The sequence below is a fragment of the Colletes latitarsis genome, chromosome 5 (assembly GCF_051014445.1).
Source record: "Colletes latitarsis isolate SP2378_abdomen chromosome 5, iyColLati1, whole genome shotgun sequence".
In the NCBI taxonomy this organism is placed as follows: Eukaryota; Metazoa; Arthropoda; class Insecta; order Hymenoptera; family Colletidae; genus Colletes; species Colletes latitarsis.
This window is the reverse complement of record NC_135138.1, coordinates 30,652,084-30,673,550: the sequence shown is the minus strand read 5'-3', so window position 1 is coordinate 30,673,550 and position 21,467 is coordinate 30,652,084. Positions and strand designations below refer to the sequence as shown.

The 21,467-nt window shown below is 40.6% G+C and overlaps 2 protein-coding genes across 4 annotated transcripts in view; one reads left to right on the top strand and one right to left on the bottom strand.

Moving 5' to 3' along the window:
* Qin (tudor domain-containing protein qin) overlaps positions 1-21,467 on the bottom strand; it is a 228,711-nt gene that overhangs the window by 161,311 nt on the left and 45,933 nt on the right. The window lies entirely within an intron of this gene.
* Positions 15,121-21,467, top strand: part of LOC143341667 (uncharacterized) — a 49,734-nt gene continuing 43,387 nt past the window's right edge. The window contains exon 1 of the mRNA XM_076764664.1: positions 15,121-15,168. Coding sequence (XP_076620779.1) covers positions 15,126-15,168 — 43 coding nt within the window. The 5' untranslated portion in view covers positions 15,121-15,125. The remainder of the gene's footprint in view (positions 15,169-21,467) is intronic.

The window sequence follows — 21,467 nt, the reverse complement described above, 5'->3', positions numbered from 1 at the left end:
TTCGGAATTCTATTCTATCGGATCGACCAAAACGTTCGTACGATTCTTAAAACGTAAATACAATGCGATTTCTTAAAAATATTTACGTTCAGCGTATGCAGTAGTCCCTCGTTAATGTCCTCCAGATTTCCCCTCGATATTGCTCGCAGAGCCATCCCCGTTTTTGACATTGCTTTTATTTTGCACAATATTGAACACGAGAAATACACGATACCAGTTAAGGATTTTAACTCGACGAAACGCAGAAACTGATATTAATTAAATACAGCGACAATTACGCTGGTTATCACAATTTTCTATGGGTTAATAACCAAACAACTTTGTGCCTCCGGACTAGTATACGAAATTCGTAAATAAACGCGCAAGGAAGACGACGGCTACTAAAATTTTGATCGAACTGGCCGCGCCTGCCTCTGTCGAAGCAAAGCCCAAGAGGATTTCGCTAATCCTAAGATGCGTCATAAACGGATTTACGTTGCGCGAAGCGGAATCGGAAAATGAAGTTTCTTTAGCCTTCGAACAGCCACGGAAACGCTCGGCCACGATGAACGGGTCTCCGAAGGTACTTTCTCACTCTTTGTGGTTTAACAACAAAGGTTGATTTTCGTGGCTCGATGGACATTTGCTACGGGATCTGCCAACCCTTTATATTTTTTCGAATATACTGTAAACGCGTCTCGTAAAGTTCTGTGTGAATTAGATACCGAGTTCGATGCTCAAAGTAGAAACACTTTCACAGATACTTTTAAGGGACGTATTCGAAATTTTCAATTCGTAGTTTAGTTTTCAATAGAAGCGAACATTTTAAATAGAAAGAGGGTAGGCGAAGCAAATTACGCTTGAGTAGTAGAGAGAAAAATTCTGTTTGCGTGGAAACAGGAAATTTCAATCGCGCGTGAAAACAATAAAAACTCCGGCGCGCGAACAGACAAGCCAGTGAGAAATGTTACAACGAGTAGAACGCGCACCTGTAATTGGATCGCTGTTTGTAACCTGTAATTAGCATTGATCGTTCCCCGCTATTGTTACCTAATTGCGCATTCTTATGACAGGATTATTGCGTACAAATACCGGTAACCTGTAATTAGAACCGATCGTTCGCCGCTCTTGTCATTGAATCACGTAACTTTTGACGGGATCGTTGTACAGCGAGCACCAATGAGTCTTAACCTTTAAACGGGTTAACTCCACTTTTCTCTTCGTTTTTTAAATGTTAGAAAAATCGTCACAAGATGCAATAATTTATGCAATATTCCATATTTTACAAACGATCTAGAATCATCCCTTGTTTCCCATATTTGAACAGAGATATTTAATAGTTCAACGATGTACTTGCCACTTTACGTTTTTTAGTATGGATTTAGACCTCCACCCAGATTCGATAGTTTTTTGCAACGTGTCCCACGATCGAAAAAGGTTGTCGACGGTTGTTTTAAAGGGTGAAATCATTGTATTAGACTAATCGGCAAGAAAAGTCTCCGGACGAAGCCCAGTCGCTGTCGGCGTAGGTTTTTTCCGTCTCTTTAAGGGGAATGACCGGTTATTTACCAAGTTGGCCGCCTCTTTCGGTCAGCCAGCCTTCCAGAAGCGGCCCGATATGATCGCTTTCTCGTCGAGCACGCCAATATTCAGGAACACCGAATTAAATTCGCGTTGCACGTGCACCGCTTCGGTTGGATGGCCATTAGCCATCAGCGAATTATCCAGCAGCGACGAGCGGATTTTCTCGCGTTAGCAGCGCGTCCTGCGCTCCGCACGAAATATTCGGCTTGGAAATCGCGCTGAAATTTACATGAATCGCGCTGAAAGCGCATCATTCGCCCTGCTATCGTAATCGGCTGTGCTTCGAATCTCATTCATTTTCGCCTCGAATGCAAGATCCACTCTTCTCCGACGACTTTCTTGGCGTTCGAGGGGCAAATAAATGCTAACAAGAACAGGACGGTAATAGAAACGTGTGCCTTTCGAAACGGAATCGAACTCGAGCCTCAAAATCTAAAACTGTAGGAAATTATCAATTCCTTATTGCTCGTGAATTTTTATAAAACGAAAAAGAATCTAAATAGTTTCTAATTTGCAGACTACCTCTTGTCGAAACACGGTAATAAAAAAGGAATTTGCGGAACTGTAATCGTACGAGTATCCGCATAAAATGTTCAACGCGTAAAATGACCAAGTGCGATTAAATGGCATTTAAATAACTTAACCGATCGTTCGTTACAATCAACCGAATTAACTTAACTCCGAGTCGAGCATTTTTGCAAACGACCGAGGGAAATTCGCGAAATAATATCCAAGTGTGGAAAAGGGTAATGGAAACGATATTTAGAGAAATGCAGTGTTTTTAACGAGTAAAATGCACGATCGATGGCGCAGACGGATAATCAGATTATACTGACATCAATGTGTAATATTCGAACGTATGGGAGTAATGAACGCTAAACGAGAGGTGAAGGGAGAAAGATATGTGAACAGGTGGGAAACGAATTCTCGATCAACTCTGAGCGTTCCATTAAACGGTATCTACCGACGTTATTAACCATCAATATTTGCGAATAGTTGACGTAAAATTCGAGCGCCTCGTACCCGAACGCTACCGGCGAGATTGATTTCCTTCGTTTGCCGTTAATTTCGATGTTATCGAATCAACTGTTTCGACGCGATACTTGCAAAAATAACGTCGATTTATTCCGCCGTCTAAGCGTTTCATCAGTGCCCTTAATCATTAGAAATTACGAGTCATTCCTAAGTTTAATTAAATACATGCACTATGGTCATAAACGCGAAGTACTTGTTTTACTTAGAAACAAGTATTCCATGGTCTTATACGAAAGAATAATAAATGGAATTTCTGATTTATTGGTCATTTTGATACCCTCGTTATACGGTTTACACGAGTAAACTGTAGATTGTATTTATTTTTTGATTAGCCACATCGATCGAATTTCATGAAACCAGTTACGTAACAAATACTTGATTCTATCACTTAACTTCAACACAAGTAGCGTAAAAATAATTCGACAAAACTATCCGAGTTGAAGATGTATCTGGAACAGAAGACTGGTGATTTCCAAAATTCTCTTGATTTGAACGCGTGAAACTAGAATTTGACAAAATTTTATTCGGAACAGTCGAGCATAAATAACGAGTAATGGACGAAACAGTCGTTTCATTTATCGGTTATTCGAAATTCTTATCTAGATTTCGCCCATTTCCGTACGAGACACGCGATAAATCGAGCAATCTAAGACCCGTTAAACGCACGCGACTTTGGAATTTTACTTCGCCTGGATGTTTCTGTGACTTGCTTTCACGAAGAGATACACCGAATCGAGGCTCGACACCCTTTCACTTTCTTGAAAGAAGAAACGACCGATCGGATACAGGAACACAAGCTCGTATCCGCGTACTTAACGAATACCGATGGTATCTGAATTATAGACGAGGTGTACGATTAGACCTTACATCCAATGTATTTTTTTGCCCCATTTATCTGGGGTCCAAGAGACCCATTACCATTTTCGTGTCACTCGTAACATTACAGAAAGGTTACAGAAAGCTGTACGGTCCACAATTGAACATTAATCCATTAATTTCATTGGAAATCTAAAATCATTAAATATGGCCTTACTCGAGGAATTTTTTTCTCGAAACTGCGTAAGATTTCGGTGGTATGTCTATTCACCAAAAATGATTGTGATTGACCCCCACAACCAAAAATAATTTTTTCAGAACAATTTGAAATTGTTCAATTTCGTCGAAAAATTTCACACTTTCTCAAATTTTTTTCTCGGAAGTGGGTAGGATTTCAGAGATATGTCTATTGACCAAACATGATTGTAATTGACCCCTGAGACCAGAAATAATTTTTTTGGCACGATTTAAAACTTTTCATTTTCGTCGAAAAATTTAGGCACCTACCCCCTGTCGATTTTTCTTAAAAATTCCTTTTTCATTTTTAGTAATTTTGTATGACGTCCTACAGAAAAGTTGTCTAATACTTTTTTGTAGGTACATACGGGCTCTACTTCAGGAAAAAGTTTCATTGAAATATATTCACAATTGTCGGAGTTATGGCTGTTTGAAAATTGGACCATTTTTATGGGGTTTTCCTCATATTGCAGGGTCAAGGACCAACTTGTCGGATATTTTTGCGATTTGTACATATTCTCCATCAAAATACGCGTAGTTTGCTTTTTTAAACATCAAAATCGTCCAATCCGTTCAGAAGTTATGATGTTTTAAAGATTCACATGAAAATTCAGTAGATCATTTCTGGTCAGATATTATATGGGGTAGTATGGTATGGTATGGTGTGGTGTGGGGCACGGTAAGACAAGACAAAATAAATTAAAATTTAAACAATAAGATTTTAAGTTTAAACTCCGAGATTTAAAATATCAAGTTAAAAGTGGACCACAATTCGCCTACAGAGCAATAGAAAACTCATCTTGAAAGACAACCTGATAAATGACAGCACAACCAAGAACCTCCTACAGCATCTAAAACGGACAAGACTATACAACACGCTATGAACAACCTGAGTAGAAAAATTTCGCCGAAAAATTAATATCTGTATTTCTCAGACTTACATTGTTTTCTACCACGAAAAGATTACCAGTCACATTGGATACACAACGAGATCATTACTCTCGATGGTCTATTTGCGTATCGGTTTACAAATCGCGGTAAGGAGATATCCACGGAAGCCACGTAGCGCGGATGATATTACTTTCCATCGAATCGGGACAATGGAGCTAATTTATTCGCGCGTAGACTCGCAGTCAGGTATCTGGGCGACGGTGCACGTGCATCCCCGGCATAAAGCATATTCAAACAAGGAAGACATAATTCGCATAGTCGCGCCGGGGGCGTCGAACGAGACATTCACCTAACGAATGCAACAACCGCTTCTATCAGTACTTTCTTTCTGCGTTCGGAACACCCGAGACTCGAATAACGACGCGAGGTAAGTGCATAAACACGCAAAATAAACACGACGGAGGTAACTGAACCAGATTGTCCATGCAAAATGCATTCGAGGAAATATCGAGTGCTGCAACGAGAAAGAAAGTTGAATAGTTAACGCGTTGACCGACAGCACGAACTCGTGAAATTTTCTACAGGACCAAATTTTTATTTCCCGACGATTGGAACAACTGTTTATCTTTTTTTTTATCCGATCTAAATTCACCAGTTCTATCGAAATTTATTTTCCTTCGCATGTTCAGAATTTGTTTAACTTCTCAATGACGTACCAGAAAAATCTGCAAGCATTGCAGAAATCAATAATCACGTAATATATAGAAAGAACAATTTACATAGCACCGGAGCAAATGGCTGCTAAATAATTGTAATTTGCTTCGAAGTACTGTTTCACAGGCCAGTTATTCGAGAATTCTCGAATTCCAACCAGTGACACTGGTATCATCGACTCGGCTCGAATTCTGAACTTTAATTTCCGATCTCTGAGCTCGATGAATTCATTTCCACTTTTTTTCTTCTTTTTTTTGCGAAAATTCTGAACGTTTTAAAATTTTGACGACAAAATCCAAGCACTCTATCGCAAATTTTAATCGACACGTTCTTATTTCAGAATTTATTAAATCTAAGTTGCCAAACACATTTGTGACACTGATTCTCTGCGTGCAGATTTCTCAGTTTGAAGAACCATTTAATATTCATGTGTTTTCAGCGAACAGGCCGACAAATTGGCGAACGGATATCCCCGGTAATATTTCACGTTTTAAACCACACAGCGGCAAAAATAAGGAAATATATTTTATTTTTGTTTGCTTTTCCTGCGGAGGTTCGCAATGTTTTAGTTTGCAAATTTCCTGTTCGTCGAATGGATGGGAGATCAATAAAAAATACATGCCAAGTCATCCGTTTTAAAGATCAGAAACTTTCATCATCCGTGCGTCAACATTTCTCCATCATTCGCCTCATGAATATTCACCATCGACGTCTGGCTATAAAACTCTACTCTATTTTTCGACCACGAAAAAAAGAAATCATCTTTACTACATTACGACGTACTTTATCAACGTCATAGATAATCAATAATTGAGATGGTTGGGGGTTTTAAGATTCGAAACAGCAAAGGTTCATTTTTCGAATGTCATAGTCTCCAATGAAAAATGGCCACTGTACGAGGATAGAAAATGATCTTGAGAAATGGCTCGAATGTTGGCGAAACGAACGTGCGTCAAAAGTATCGACATAGCCGAAAAAAATTTTCGTGACTGCACAGCGACCTTTCAAAGGTATTATTCACCTTTTAAAACCCGAATCAACCAATAACAACAGTATCGTACTGTCACCAAATTGAAGGTATTCATCGGAAATTGATCCAAAACCAGTCCGTATCGAATCCTCTACTTCATAATCCGATTGGAAATTCAATGAAGACAAATACTATGAAGCTCACTGTTGTAAAAATTAGTAAACATAATATAAGAAAGTGTTTAATAACAACAATTTGGATAGCATAATTCTATTTTGGGGTATGCAGAAGCGAGTATATTAAATCGAAGGTTTATATTTTTAATTGGTGCCCAAAAAAATTAATATGCATGTACAACGGGCAAATTAATTTGCAATTTAATTAATTCCAGACGAAAGATATGTTTGCTACCAAACACACGATTAAGAAAGAACGGTGACAACTCTTGACATTTAACATAATTTACTAAAAATACAGAATAAGACGAACTTTATTGAATTTTACTAGCACAGAAACGCTCAAGTTTATACGATATGAGTTCGAGAAATTTTCTTGAAGGTATCGTGACGTAGAAAAGTGGCAGTTTCGTGTGATGATAATCTTCTCTCCAGAAAAGGGAGCGGATTTCTCTTCTCTGGGGGCAAAAAACCAAAATTCCCTGAAATTCTGGAACTCTGGGAACGCGCGAAAGTGTGAAAATCATTCGACTTGTTTCGACGTCGAAGAAATTCCGCGATGAATAGGAAATACCGATGTTTCCGGCTTCGTGGTGCGCCAATGGAAACGTTCCGATACGATTTCTCGGTTAACGGTACACGCCAGTGGTATTCTATAACTCAAGAGGTTTCCTACGAGGAAAGAAACCTTAATAGGCTGCGTGTGCTGGAAAAATTGGGAAAATCACTGCACTTTCGTGAACGTGGGGCCACGCACAGTTCTGCGGGGCTTCGACGACGTTGTTCCGACTGGAAATCACTTGGCCGTTTTCTTATGTAAACATCCAGTACGTCGTTCTGGAACGAGAGATCGCGATACAGGGCGTTACAAAATAGTAGATTTAGGGATTTAATCTGTTCGTCACGATAGCTTTTGAGGAATATTAATAGAGTTATGGAACTTTGAATTTGTATTATTGTCACGTTGCAGTATTGAACCTGTTCGAAATATATATTAATATAATACAGACTCCGTTTCTATATTAAAATTATTACTACGTTCCAACATAAAGTGAGTCGCATCAGAAATAACGTTATTTGAAACTCCGTTTAAAATAACATTTCATTTCCCAATTACTATGAATGAAGCTTGTATTAATAATTCAAATTAATATCCAATCGAAACCGTTGCTCTTCAAAAAGTTATCTATAAAATTTGTGATTAAATTTATGTCGAACGAACTAGGAGCAAATTGGCGATCGGAGAAACTTAGAACCTGCGTTTACGTACGATTATTTTGTTTTTGATATACCATCGATATCGAATTATAATACAATTATGCACGACAATATAAATCAAAGTGTGATGAAACAAGGTGGCAGCAATTACCAGCGAAGTACCTTCGTTCGAAGAAATCAAGGTGCAATAAACATGCTCACGCAGCACATTTTTTCACGATAAACGCTTCCGGTTTGCGTAATTTCTAGCACACTTCACGGTCTAGCGACTTTTCTTTCACAAAATTGCACCACGCACTTTCTTCGCGTCGCAATCGTCGAGAATACATATTTTTATTAACGTTCTATCGACTCGATGCCATAATACTGCACCGACATATTTTAAATTTATATTTAAATAAGAATTTTGCCTGTCTCTGGGCCACGTACACCTGTTGGAGATCCCATAATGGGCACGTATCTTTCAACAAGTCCGAAGCTGGGCCACTTTCACCGTTCCTTAAATTCCAATTATGTCGTTTTCAAGGCCAGAATGGCGTCTGCGACCGTCACACGAATCGACGACCGAATTCCATGGCTTTCTATCTGCCGCAATAAGCTTCATGCGATTCGACCGAGTCTCTCACAATATCCGGATACACCCGGGGTCTTCGTATGCACCATCAGGACGTTCTCGTCGAACCGAACAATGGACAACGCTTTCAAATGGAAAACATTTTCGCACGCCCAATTCAATAGGGCCATAAGTGCAACAATGAAACTGCTCGGGACAAAACAAAACTTGTTACGTTCGTCGCGTCGCCCGTATCGAGGCTTTATTAAATTTCTTACGTAAAATTTTTTATGACGCGCGAAACACGAAAGCACTTCGACGTATTTTGCAACTGGCCACCCGACTGTACTGCCTGTTACACATTCTAAGCGAATTCGAAAGCTGATCGTTATAAAATAAAATAAATGGGCTTGAAGATGTCCGCTAATTTACCGACAAATCATCAATTTTGCAAAGAAAGAAAGGTGTTGGACCTATTCAAAGCGCTCGACTCGCTGGTCAAGCAATAATTTATTCTACACCGATTCTTTTGGCGCGTACGAAAATTCATTATGCTGTTAGTCGGTAATCGGCTTTCGAAATTCCCGCGCTTTGATCCGATTATGTAGCGATTATACAGTTTTTCGAGCGGTGCCCATAGCGGGCAAGATAAAAATTTATTCGCGCGAGCGAAAAAATATCCAGAAATCGGCCATTTCCTTCGCGTTATCAATATTATAACAGTATTTTCACGTGTTACCCCCGCGAGTCAACGAATATTCCACGCTGGAGGGTAGTGGTCTCGACAACGCTTATTGTACGAGGTGTTCCATAAAGAGCGATTTTACTTGAAAGAGAGAGGGGGAGGGGGGAATTTTCGCGAAAATATAAATCGAAAATGTAAAATGACACTCTTGCGCCCCGGGGCTCCATGTTTGAGAAAATCGATTTTGAATATTCATGGAGCACGGCGGATGTTTAATGGGTCTCGTTCCAGAACTTTGTATTTATACACGGCGCACATACGTCGTGCCTGATGGATAGAAATATTATTTTCTAAGCTAAAATACAGCAAGAAACATATTTTTATTCGACTCTCGTCTGCAACACGTCACCTATTTTACAGGAATATAGTTTAAGCGCGTGTCTAGTCGTCGTAAAAGTTACTTATCCGACCGGAAAGGTATGCACCTGCGGATTAATGTCTGAATAAAATTATTTTCTCGCGAGCACGCCATTCTTCTCTCATCGTTACGGTTCGTTTCATTAACGTGTGCAACGCTATGGCCAAATACAGGGACCCTAGCATGCATTCGCAATTTCTTACGTCAAGCAGGGCTTTGTTGGACCCGAGACTTCCCACGTGTAATCCAAACCTCCGCGGAGATTACGCAAAAACTTAATCTCTGTCGTTGCATTACATTTTTTCCTCGGATTTTCCGCGATCCTCGAAGACAGTCGACCCAAAGAATACCTAATAAGCGCATTATTATATTATTTCTCTATCTGGATGACTAAAAATAAAGTTCTCCAAGTTCATACCTATTTTTTTTTACTCTAGAAAAGGAACAACGATATTCGAAGTTCACTCGTAGAATTTGGATACGCAAAATCAGTTTCGATCGATACGTTCGATTCTCGTAAATAGAATATTACTCCCGTCTCTTGGATTCCGTGCTAACTAATCTCCCAACTCATCATCGAAAAGTTAATAACTAACGGTCGTTTGAAAACATTAATGCTCTTCGAAATTCTGTCGAGAAATCCCTCGTTTTCCAGTTAGACGTCTCGCGAACGAACTTGTTTCATGAGAAAAGTTTCAAATTCCGCGCGGCAGTCTTCGGTAATTTGTCTCCACTCGCTGAATACCTAATAATATATCCACGCCTGCAATTCGAGAGACTTTGATTTCGGGAGTGTACAGAAACTCTCGTGGAAAGAGTTCCGAGACAGAGAGAGTACCATCTCAACTTGTTCCTACGAATGGATCAACGATCTACGAGCAACCTTCCCGAGTGGAACATCGCGGGAAATGAAGGGTGTGCTCAAACAATATAAAAAAAGTACAATTTATTTCGAAATCGTTTCTTCTTTTCCGAAATCAATTTTCGTTCGATTCCTGTTTCTAAAAGTTTTCGAGCACTTGTCCGATCAGAAGTAATAGAGAAAACATTTTCGCGAAACTTCTCCCATTTCTTGAGACCATTTTTAAATGAGAAATCGCATCCCGTGGCAGCGTATCGCGGAACGCACCGTAGATGACGATGCTCCAGAACGAGAAATGAAAGTTCACCGTCAATGTAAGAACCCGTGACACAATGTGCATTCGTGGAGAGAGCCCTTCAGCGGGACTAGGTCGACCACGATATTCACTCTTTAGCTCCATCTCATTTCGAAACGGAATAGACAAAAAGCTCGAACTCGAACAATAAGACCTAATATCGCTCGATTCAACCGTGCTCCCCCGCTTTTCCTCGCATGTTTTTATGCAAACGACGTCGCACTGCTGCTCATTCCGGCCGCGCGTGTGCTTTGCACGTCCTAATGCTCTCGTAGCTTTCTGGAAGACCAGTTGATTATTGTGTAAACGACTCAAACTTCGCTTTTTCGTGGTCTTCCATCGACGAATACTTTTGACACAAAACTAAACTCTAGCAACTTAAAACTGTTTCTCAACCCTTTCTTAATAAAATTATGAAATACGATTTGGAAGAACCATTGGTTACAGTATACAACAGGTACTGTGATACGTCAAATATATTTATTACCAGTTACGGATTAAATCTCTATAACTCAGAGTCAAATATTCATTATATATGTTTTTAAATTCTGGTATAATCCCACTGTCAATGGATATAAATTTTAAAGCAATGGCTTGCAAACAAATTCGTGATTCAAACATTTTTTTGGTTAACCAGACGCTGGTCAAAAGCAGCAATTATACCGTTCCGTGCGGCGTCGTTTCTCTTCTTTCTAGTCGGCAGTGACAAGGCGAGAAATCACTCGACGGTCGTTTCGCGAATGACCCGCAATTTCATGGCTCTCCCGAGGTGTCGTGCGGGAAAACACGTTACAGTAATCGCGGGAAAAAGCAGACTTGCGGCGATTCGGTATCGACTTGCAACGTAGAACGGAAATTAGTCGGCAAATAGGAACGACCGAACGCGAAAAAAGCTTTTCCCAGACGACAATTACCGTCCCAGGTCGCTGATGTGTTCGTTATCGTCGCTATTTTTTCAGCAGGGATATCCCAGATTAAACTCGAACGAGAATTTCCATTCGTAATGAAAGCACAAAAAACTACGCGAATGACCATCCGCTCGGCAACTATTTATGTTACGCTACAGAGATTGTTTGCAGGACGTCAATGTTGTGAATTATAAAAATGTCACGGCTCGATATTTTCTGTACGCTTTCGAAATGTCGTTCTGTTCGATTGCTGACGCACATTTCGACATTCGATACGAACGAATTATCGATTAATTTAAGTTCGATCGTAACGCGAGTTAGACACCGAAACGCTCGATCTATCGTCGGTGTATTTCATTTACTTTACTCGCGTATCAACATTTAATACGTAATTAATCGGTTTCTCAATTATTTAAAGAAATTTATATATTTTTATATCGCTTTATATTTGCAATTATTGTCTGCCCAAAGGCGTTTTTAAACGCGCTGTAAAACACTGATTATCAATATTCATCGGTATCAAAGAGTACCGAACAAGTGTATCTGATTAATTATTTCTTATGATCGCGGTGCAAATTTATCGATTCGCGTACAATTATTGTGCCGTATAGACAAGTAGACTAATAATTTATACATTCCCGTTTATTGAATTTGTCGAGCACGTTAAATTAGCTCCGCTAATTAATTGGAACGGCAAAGGAATAAAATTTGCAACAATACTGAACACGATTGTTCGATTTCGGGTCGAAAAACAATACGCGAAATATGAAGTGTTACATTCGCTGTTCCCCGAAACTGTTTACAGATACGAAATTAAGTCAAAGATGGCCTCGTTACGGTTATTATATAATATTGGAATATCTATAACGATAAATAATCATTTACGAGCGTTAAATGCGGCCAATCGCGAACTCGCGTCATTCTCCCTTTGTAATACCCATTCGATTCATTATACATTCTCGTTTCATCGCCCGGGATTATCTACAAGTCATTTTGAATCAGCAGACAAATGATTACTAAACTTCGTTTCGCGCGTGTCGCTTGAAATACGTTAACGTGGAATTTGTTTTTAAATTATGGAAAAATGGTTATAATCGGGAAAGCGTTAAGGATTTCCGTCGCGCAAGTTAAAATTAAAAAATGATACGAAATAAGAAAAATAAGTTCGCGGGAAATAAGTTCGTAATTGGATACGGAACTCTCGTCTATGAAACAAAGTAATTTCAGTTGTGTACGGAGCCTGATACGTATCCAAATAATGAGAGCAAATAATTCGAAGTAACTACGTAACATTCGTACGTGACAACATTAGCATACAAAAATTTCTAATTAGCATTCCCGCGTTATTCCCATTATAAAATTTCTATCTGAACGTAGCTGAAATGGTCCAAACCAAATGTCTCCTTTCCGCGTGATAATCTCAGCGAACTTAATTGCAAATATTTCAGATTAAAAATATATTTGCTGACCACTACATTTCAAAGTAAAAGACTGGACATCGTTCCATATAAAAGTCTTGCTTAAATTTTAGTTTTGGAAATATAATATTCAGTTTAAAATAGCAATAGCGAAAAAAAGGTGAAATTACAAGCAGGATGTAAGAGAGACGGTCGTTTTCGCGAAACCTCGTAGAAGCGTTCGCTCGGTGGCTCTTTGAGACACGCTAATGCGCGGATAAGTAAATAAATGAACAAGAAACGAAAGAAAGAAAGAAAGAAAAAAATGGTGGAAATGGTTGAAGGGTACAACCGGTTTAATTAAAAGCGTGTAATTAATCGTAATTATGCCAGTAGTTCTCTTTTCGACCGGCGTGACGTTTCGCAAGACACGGCTCAATGGGTAAACGAATTAACGCCAACGACGAGAATAAAGATGATGAGCTGCCGCTGGGAACTGCAGCTATACAAGGCACTCCAGCCTGTTTGTTTCTATATTAAACGTTAACTTAATATTACGTGTTAAATTAACGAAGTCAAACGGTCCGCGTTCTAAATTTTTTTCTCCGCTTCTCCTCGCGACACGAAACGAACGGCATAATTTCTTACTACTCCGCGACAGAGCTGCCCCGGAGTAACAGGATTTGTTTTTGTAGAAACGATAACTCGTTTCTACAAAGCGTGCCAACTACCATTCGAGCGAAAAACGGTTCTATGCAAATCGTGGAAAGTAGTCGGATCACTTTCCAATACTATCGACCACCATAAATTTCGCTTCGCCTTGTAATCACGGTCGCCTCTATTTAAAGCGCGCAAGCCACACATGTAACAATTTATATCAGAATACGTAATACGTTGATCGATGCGTGGAACACAGCTACGTTAGAGGGAAATTAGTACTATTGGATCGTAGAATAAATATTTGGAATTACTCACGATCGCTGGCACGCACGCCTGGTTTTCGGGAAACGGTACGTACCTGGAGAAGAGAAAACCATGTTACGATAATGTAATATAATTAGGAGAATTTCGTTCTAATATGGTTAAATAATCGAGGAATTCCCGGTATGATACGTGATTTTTTTCTCTTGTTTTTTTTTGTGAAAATGATGCATGAGAAATTTTTATTCCAATCTATCGGAATCGTGAATCCGAGAGAAGTGTACATATTGTTCGTGTCCGCTAAAATTTTTGCGAAGTGTTTGCATTTTTATTGTTTCGTATATACATGTTAATCCTCGTAAATTGATCGTGGAATCCGTGGGAATAATTTGAAAGTAATTTTATGCGTTTACAATATTTCAAGAAGGGAAATTCTGCTGTTTGATAATAGTTTTACAACTTCTAGGTTGATAATATTTAACCGCGACCCACGCTTTGGGAATCTGTGGTTTACATGGAAACATGCAATTTCATGATTTTTGGTCAAGGGAACAGTAATTGGGTCTTTTGTTTGGACAGTGTTTGGTCAGCCGATTAGTAATTATAGTATCCGTAATTCGGTCAAACACATTTTACGGGGCGACAGCAATGATTTTCAAAACGTGCTTTAAATTATTGAATGCATACATAGAAGTAGAGATTCTGAAAGTTGCAAGAGAAAAAAGAATGCAATATTGCCAGAGTTGATCGTTCAGGTGGTCAATCCAGCATTTCACTCTATATATTTAATTAAAGTTTTTCAATCTTGTTAAAAAAATTTGTGTTGATGAAGGGGAACACAGGTGTATGTACTATAATTCAGAAAAACAGCAGATTTAATACTGGAGATCCGGTCCATAAATCTACCGTTAGTTTCGTGACACCGATTATTTTGATCACGTGTGAGGTAAGAATGAGTTTCAACATTATTTCGTAACAGAAAAGCGTCGTTTGCCAGTATTTGTGGGGGAGTGGCTAGCAGGGGTGAATCCCCAAGCCATAAAAGAAACGGTGCAGGTGGCGTGGGTCCAAAATTCGGTTGCCAGGGCAGGGGAACGCGTCGAAGGGAGCTTGAGGAGCAGAAGCGATCCGTTCGAAGGCGGTTGGAGGTCTGAGACGACGGATGTAAGCGCGCCTCCTTTCGTTCTTTTCCCACCACGGGCGAAGGTAGCCCACGACGGCGGACCACGGGGTCTCGAATGGTGGCAAAAACAAAAGTCGACGAACGTACGATACGTTCTGCTCCAAGTGTCGGGGAATACTAGCGGCGTCGTGGCTTCGGAAACCGCCAGTTTCCGCGTGGACTTCGGCACGACGAGTACGCCGATACGCGCGCGTGTGTGTCCTCTTTCGTTCCCGCGACTCTCGACCGTCTCGTCGACGGTTCGCATAAGCGTGAATACAGTCCCGAGGATTCCCGGGGAAAAATGCGTCCGTCGAGTGTCGTTTACGTGCTGCTGAGTGTTCTGGGTGAGTAAGCGAACCGTCCAGAGGCGTCGTCTTCGGGAAGAACTCCGGAACGAGTTCTCTGTGGGACTCCGTTTCGAGAGTCCTCGTCGATAAGTTACACGCGGTGGTCGATACCGTATCCGTCGCAACGCGTGCGCATCCTCGAGTCCTGATTATCTTAATGGAGACATCGCGTCGTTAACGCGCTGCTCGACCGGTCTTTGACGAGACCTGTGAACCTCGATGGGGAGAAAAAAGAATCCGGGATGCTGTGCAGGTGCAAACCGATCGGGTGCACGCGGCTCGAATGCGAAACGCGCGCTGCAAACGGCGCTAAGCGCGATCCCAGGACGGTGTAAACACGTATTCCCCGACACGTGCCGCCTACGGTCCCGCGGGAATCGACGCGGACCGGTTAAGTGCGACCGCTATTTCCGTACGAAAGTACCGGAGTGCGGCGAAAATTGTGGTGCAACAGGATGGTTCCGCGTTTCGATACGACCGAGCAAACCCGGGGAAGAATTTACATACGCGGTGCGAGCCGAAATATCCCCGGGACCGGCACACCGCAGGGGAAGACGAAACGAATGGTTCTTTATTTATCGTCTGGCTGATATGTTTACGCAAGGACCACTTTGTCGCGAATTAGAGATGTTCAGGGTTTATTTTTTAACGGTAGATTTTACAGTTGCAGAAGTCGGAAATATTATTTGACACCAACTTACATTGAATATCCTAAGTAGAAGGAAAACCACATTTTAATGTAATCGACAACGACGAATACTTTGCGTAAACGTACGTTTAATCGAACGCAGGGCTAGAAATTTAGTAGCAAATTCGAGTTTCGATGAATTCAAATTCTGGACGATTCGAATAACGCTCGGATAACGCTATCGGCCACGTTTTGTTTGTGATTCTGGGTTATGCATCGATACATATTCAGTGTATGGAAAATACAAAGCTTTAAACTCAATTTTCTGGCGCAGTTTCATGTAGTGTTTTCTGCGAATTTTGATCATTATTATTTATGGCCAGAACTATGCACAAAAATTTGTTCTCGAATTCGTAACTAGAGCGCTCTTTTTCCGTAAAAGAAACATTACTAATTTTCGTAAATTCGAATTGTATTATCGATGAAACGAAGTGTATCTAAAATTGTAAGAAAGTAAGGAAGTGGAACGCGAACCTTAAAATATGTACATAACGGTCATCAAACTTTATGACGAGCAGTGTGTGCCACGGGAGCATGAAGACATTCTAAACTGTAATTATAAAAGACAATAATTCATTTCTATTTATATCTTATACACGATACGGTTAATAACTAAATTTCTATTTTGTGAACCAACTAAAAATTTCATTATTTCCAAACACCGCTCGCAGGAAATAGACGCCCCGTTATTCGGAATAGTTGTTTTTTGTTTTCGTTTCGAACAAAATTTGCCCACGTCGAGCGCACATGCTCTTAGCAGGAAAAAGGGTTAACAAAGAGAATCACACCTGAACGTGCTGCTGTCCGTGGCACTTTCGACGTTATATTTCCCCCAAAAAGCGAGACCCGCGCGAAAAAAGTTTGTTTCGCAATTTTTCAAGCATTTTTTGTCACCGCGAGTTTCGTGTATCTCTTCCCATTAAGCGGATAATCCGAATGGCAGTCGAACACGTTCGTGTTTCCGGTCAGCATCTGGTGTGCACCGACGACGGCGGACGCGACGTCGTCGTCGTCAGGCTGAACACCAAGGGAAATCAAGCGTTCTCCGCTTTTATTTGCATAAAATGATGGGACTCGCCACGTCACGTTCGAAACGTCGGCCTCTCGACTCCGGGTTCGCGCGCGGCCCGTTCACGCTGATTTTCCTCTCGAATTTCATTACGCGTCGGCCCCATAGGTACTACACGACTCCGCGGAAAACAACGCGCGTCTCCGATCATTAAGTCCGCAAGTAGATGCAAATTAAAGGACTCGCGCGGACCGGCTAGAAAATTTTCCCGCGGAATTTTCCAGCGGTCTGCAAATTTCGAAACCGCGGGATCCGATATTCCTGGGGCTGCCTCGACGCTGATCCGCCACCGTCGGTCTGCGATATCGGGAGGGAATACGATGAGACTACTGTGTTAACAAAGTAAAATTTCTGGTTTCGAGTCAAAAGGAAGAAACTCATTTGAAATAATTCCCTGCTTCATTATTCGAAACGAATAAAAAGATACAGGGGTCATAAAGGTTTCTGTTCTTCTTGATATTTGATTTGATCATACCTTTAACTTGTTAATATTCCTTACTAACGAACCGTCAAATTTTATTTTCGTTTGAAAGAAAATATTTACGGACCTCTGTTCGTTGGACACTTTTATTCTTACAATGTGTAAACCACGATCCCGAAATTTATCGTGTCATTACCACTTCGTACGTTGAAGATTCCAACGTCTTGCATAACAATTTCAGCAGCGAATCTTTTACGAAACGCCTTCCGCATCGAAACATTTCGTACACAGAAATATTTTCTCCCTCCAACGATACGATGCAGATGTGGGTTCCCAGAATTCTATACAAGAATTCTGGACGCATAACCCTGTCATCGATAAAAATCTTCAAACCCGATTTATTCCTTAATCCAAATTCTACCTGTATACAACTAGGTTTGAATAATTTTAGGGCAGGTTATAGTACTTGAACAAGAATACAACTTTTAATAAAAAAAATCGAATGGAAAACAATCCTACATAATTATTTCAAATTCTGTATTCGAAAATATACAGATTTTTTTCCTGGAAAAGTTATGTCAGATTTCGATTCCCATGTCGACTCGTACGAAAAGTTCCAATTATTCCTATAACAAGTTAAATTTTGGAGGGTGGACTTCACCCCTCTAAATCGAATATTCGCATACTTCTGCTGGTACCACAAATTTGAAAACTTTCACCTGTCGCAATGAGGGTGTATTTGGAATATTTTATTGTGAAATTCAATGAAATGGAGAGTGACGATAGTGCTTCCTGATTTTCGATTCGAAGAAAATATTCGTGGGTTACAGTTCACCCGACACGGAGATGTGAATCACGTATCTCGAGTTTGACGCGTCATTACCAGTTCGGCGGAGCATGCATTCAAAATTTCAACATCCTTCATAACAATTCCAGCGGCGAATCTTTTACGGAGCGGCTTCCACATCGAAACATTTCGTACACAGAAGTGTCCCGTGCCTCGTAAGGTGTACGAGGCACGGAATTAACGTCGTTACGTTTTACGGCCGCCTCGTCTGCAGAAACTGATTCGTTGTAAGGAGAAAAACGAGCGAGGACAGCACGTAACACGGCGAAACACCGTCGCGCGGCGTTTCACGATCGCCAGGGAAGGAGGAAATCGTTTCTACAGGAAATAGGGGCGCAAAACGTGGCCGGGGACGGGGGTCTGGCGCAGGAGGGAGGCAAGTAGAGCTTTTCGAAGACCTTTGTCAGCGTTTAGTACTCAGACGACCGTAAGAATTTTGCGCTCGCCTCGCGTTGCGCCGTACGGTTTAATGGCTATGCACATGTTTTTCGCGTAAATTCCCTGCGCCGTGAACGTTCGTCGACGTCAACTCGTCTGGGTCGTTCCTCCTGCACTCCAAAATTGTTGTATGCTGTTCGAATAAAATTTTGACGGACTCGAACGGTTCGTTATAAATTTTTACCGCGAAACTGACGCTTGATTTACTCGTCGATTTCACGGATTCTAAACTCCATGCTTTTTAACGGAATTCGTAAATGTTATTTTTTAGCAATTTATATCGAATTCTGTATTCTAATTAAAATAAATCGGAGTTAAGAGACTGGAGCGAGGGATCGTAACAAAGCGGAGGCGTATGTAAGGCAGGTCGAAGAAAGGGAAATGCAAGTGAGAAATCACGCAAAGGATTAGAAAGTACCTGAAGGAAAGCAGGCTAAGGTTGCAGGGTCAAGCGGAGCCTCCTAATTTATGGTCGCCGTGACTCGTCGACTGACGTAAGAAAACCGTCAAATTTAAACGATGGGTTATTAGAATGCAGTCATCAGAAACGTTCTACTTAAGTATTACAAATGTGACTAACGATGCAACGCGAAGCAGGTAAAGATGTAATCTGAAAGCTGAGAGTCAGTCAACCCGTGCAACAAACTGCACTTCATCGTAGTGAATGATAATCAGATATAGATTAACGCGAATCTACCTGACATACATAATAAGACAACCTGTGATTCGGTGTTACAGATTGACTCGTATAAATTAAATAATATTTGCTATTATAATATGTCGTAAACTCTGTTTAATCTCGAATGAAACTCGATGTCGAAGCACACACGCTCTCTTTTATTCGATAAACGTTTACTCTACGAAGTAACATGCAAAGAAAACTTTAGTCGTACAAGACTCGATGGATACAGAGGTTACGGAATTGGTCCTCCTCGTCCATCCATCTTTGTATCGGTCAAACCAACCACGTGAATATCGATAACTTGGTCTTATCATCATCTATCACAAGTTTCTACCGAAGCTTTTTTCTCCTAGTTCTTATAAAATGCTATTTCCTCCCTATCGGTCGTTGAACGTTTTCATTTGGGAAACTTTTGGAACGCCGACGATATAAAAGTTATTTTTCCAAGACGTTTGTTTTTATTATTAGTCCGTAGCCAGTAGCTTTGATTGGAGGAACGAATAAACTCTGAACAATTTAGTTGATTTCCAGTGTTTAGAAATCTGATCCATAATTCTCATAATGCGGATCGCGTAATGTTGATTCGCTACGCTTTTAAAAGTCATTAACGGATTGATCCATCACGGGTAAAGGATGCTCGCGATCGAAGATAAAATTATAAAATCTAGCAAAACGCAACCGTAATACGATGTGCGTCTGTGGAACCATCGGAAACCTCTTAGTTCGAGCTTGTTACATTTCTCAGACCTCGTGCACGTACTGAGAAGGCTCAATTAGGTTTTCCGAGCAATCTCTCATTATACCAGTAGCATTCACGCCGTACAAGCACTATTTTTATGCTATTAACCCATTAACTGAATCATTTCTTAACCAGAAACTCTCGCTGCTCGCATAATTACGAATGGCTAAAGACGAGTTAATTTGTATCGCTCGAAAGAAATGCGTATCTGACGTAATTTATTCCCAACGTGTAGTGCTTTCACTGTAGGGGAATAAAAAACAGACACATCGGTAAAGACTCATTTGTCTTGTCGATAGGAAATGCGAGTTTAGCGTGATTTATTCCTGAGATATCGCGGTTTCACTGCGGAAACAGAAAATGGGAAATACGTTCACTCTGTACCGAGGGTAATTATTACATTTTTGGGGTTTAGTTAACAGAGAAAATAAACCAATAAAGCGCGTCTATGAATTATTTTCTGTCGCGCTACACCGTTTCGCATAAATTTCACATTGCGTCATAACTCATAAACAGATTTTCAATCTGCACTAATTAAGGCTTGTTTGCTTCATGAATTTAAGCTCTGTTCGAAAGCTGCGGAAGCTTTTCATAAAATATGCGTGGCACTTGGAAAAGACGAAATAAACGAACGTGTAGAAACGATTTAAAAAATTTCAACCGTTTCGACGCTGTACGATCGTACACGAACAAACAAGTTTGAAAATTCTAGCCAAGTTTCTCGAATACCCGATGGTAATTTTTTCACATTCTGTAATCTTAAAATTCTTTAATTATTACCTGCAGTGTCGAATTTATTCTAGCTCGAAACTGATTCGACGCTTGATTACATCCGTTGCAGACTATAAAACGCGTGTGTTTTATCAAATTCGATGAAGAGCTGTGAAACGTATCCCGTGTGTCGCGGGACTGCAATCGATAAAGAAAAATCTCCCGAGCCTTAATTCGAATTCAAATCTCTCGCGGAACAGACAGTAACAAAGTAAACAGCGTGTCCAAACCTGGTCGATCTGAAAATCATCCAAGTGGTCGCACTCGTCGGGCGACGTATCAGTCGTCGACGATTGGACGAATAATTGCGTCCGAAGTGGCGCGTGCAGCGTAAAAATCTCGATGTAGAGAGCTCGCGCAGCCCAGAGAGAATACATTTCGCTGGAGTACGAATCGATTGATCGGCCGCCCGTGGATACTCGTAGACACCGAGCCGGGGACTCGGAGGAAACAGAAACGACGATATAAAAAGTGGCGCGCGAAGGGAAGAACGCGACGACGTTTGCGTCTGAGGCTCTTCAAAAGGTCTCGAAGCACGGTTAACCTCTGCTTCTGCGCCAGAGTCGAGCAAAGTTCATTTCGAATTTATTCTTTATTCAAATAAAGCGTTGTACTATTCAGAAATAATTCTCAAATTATTC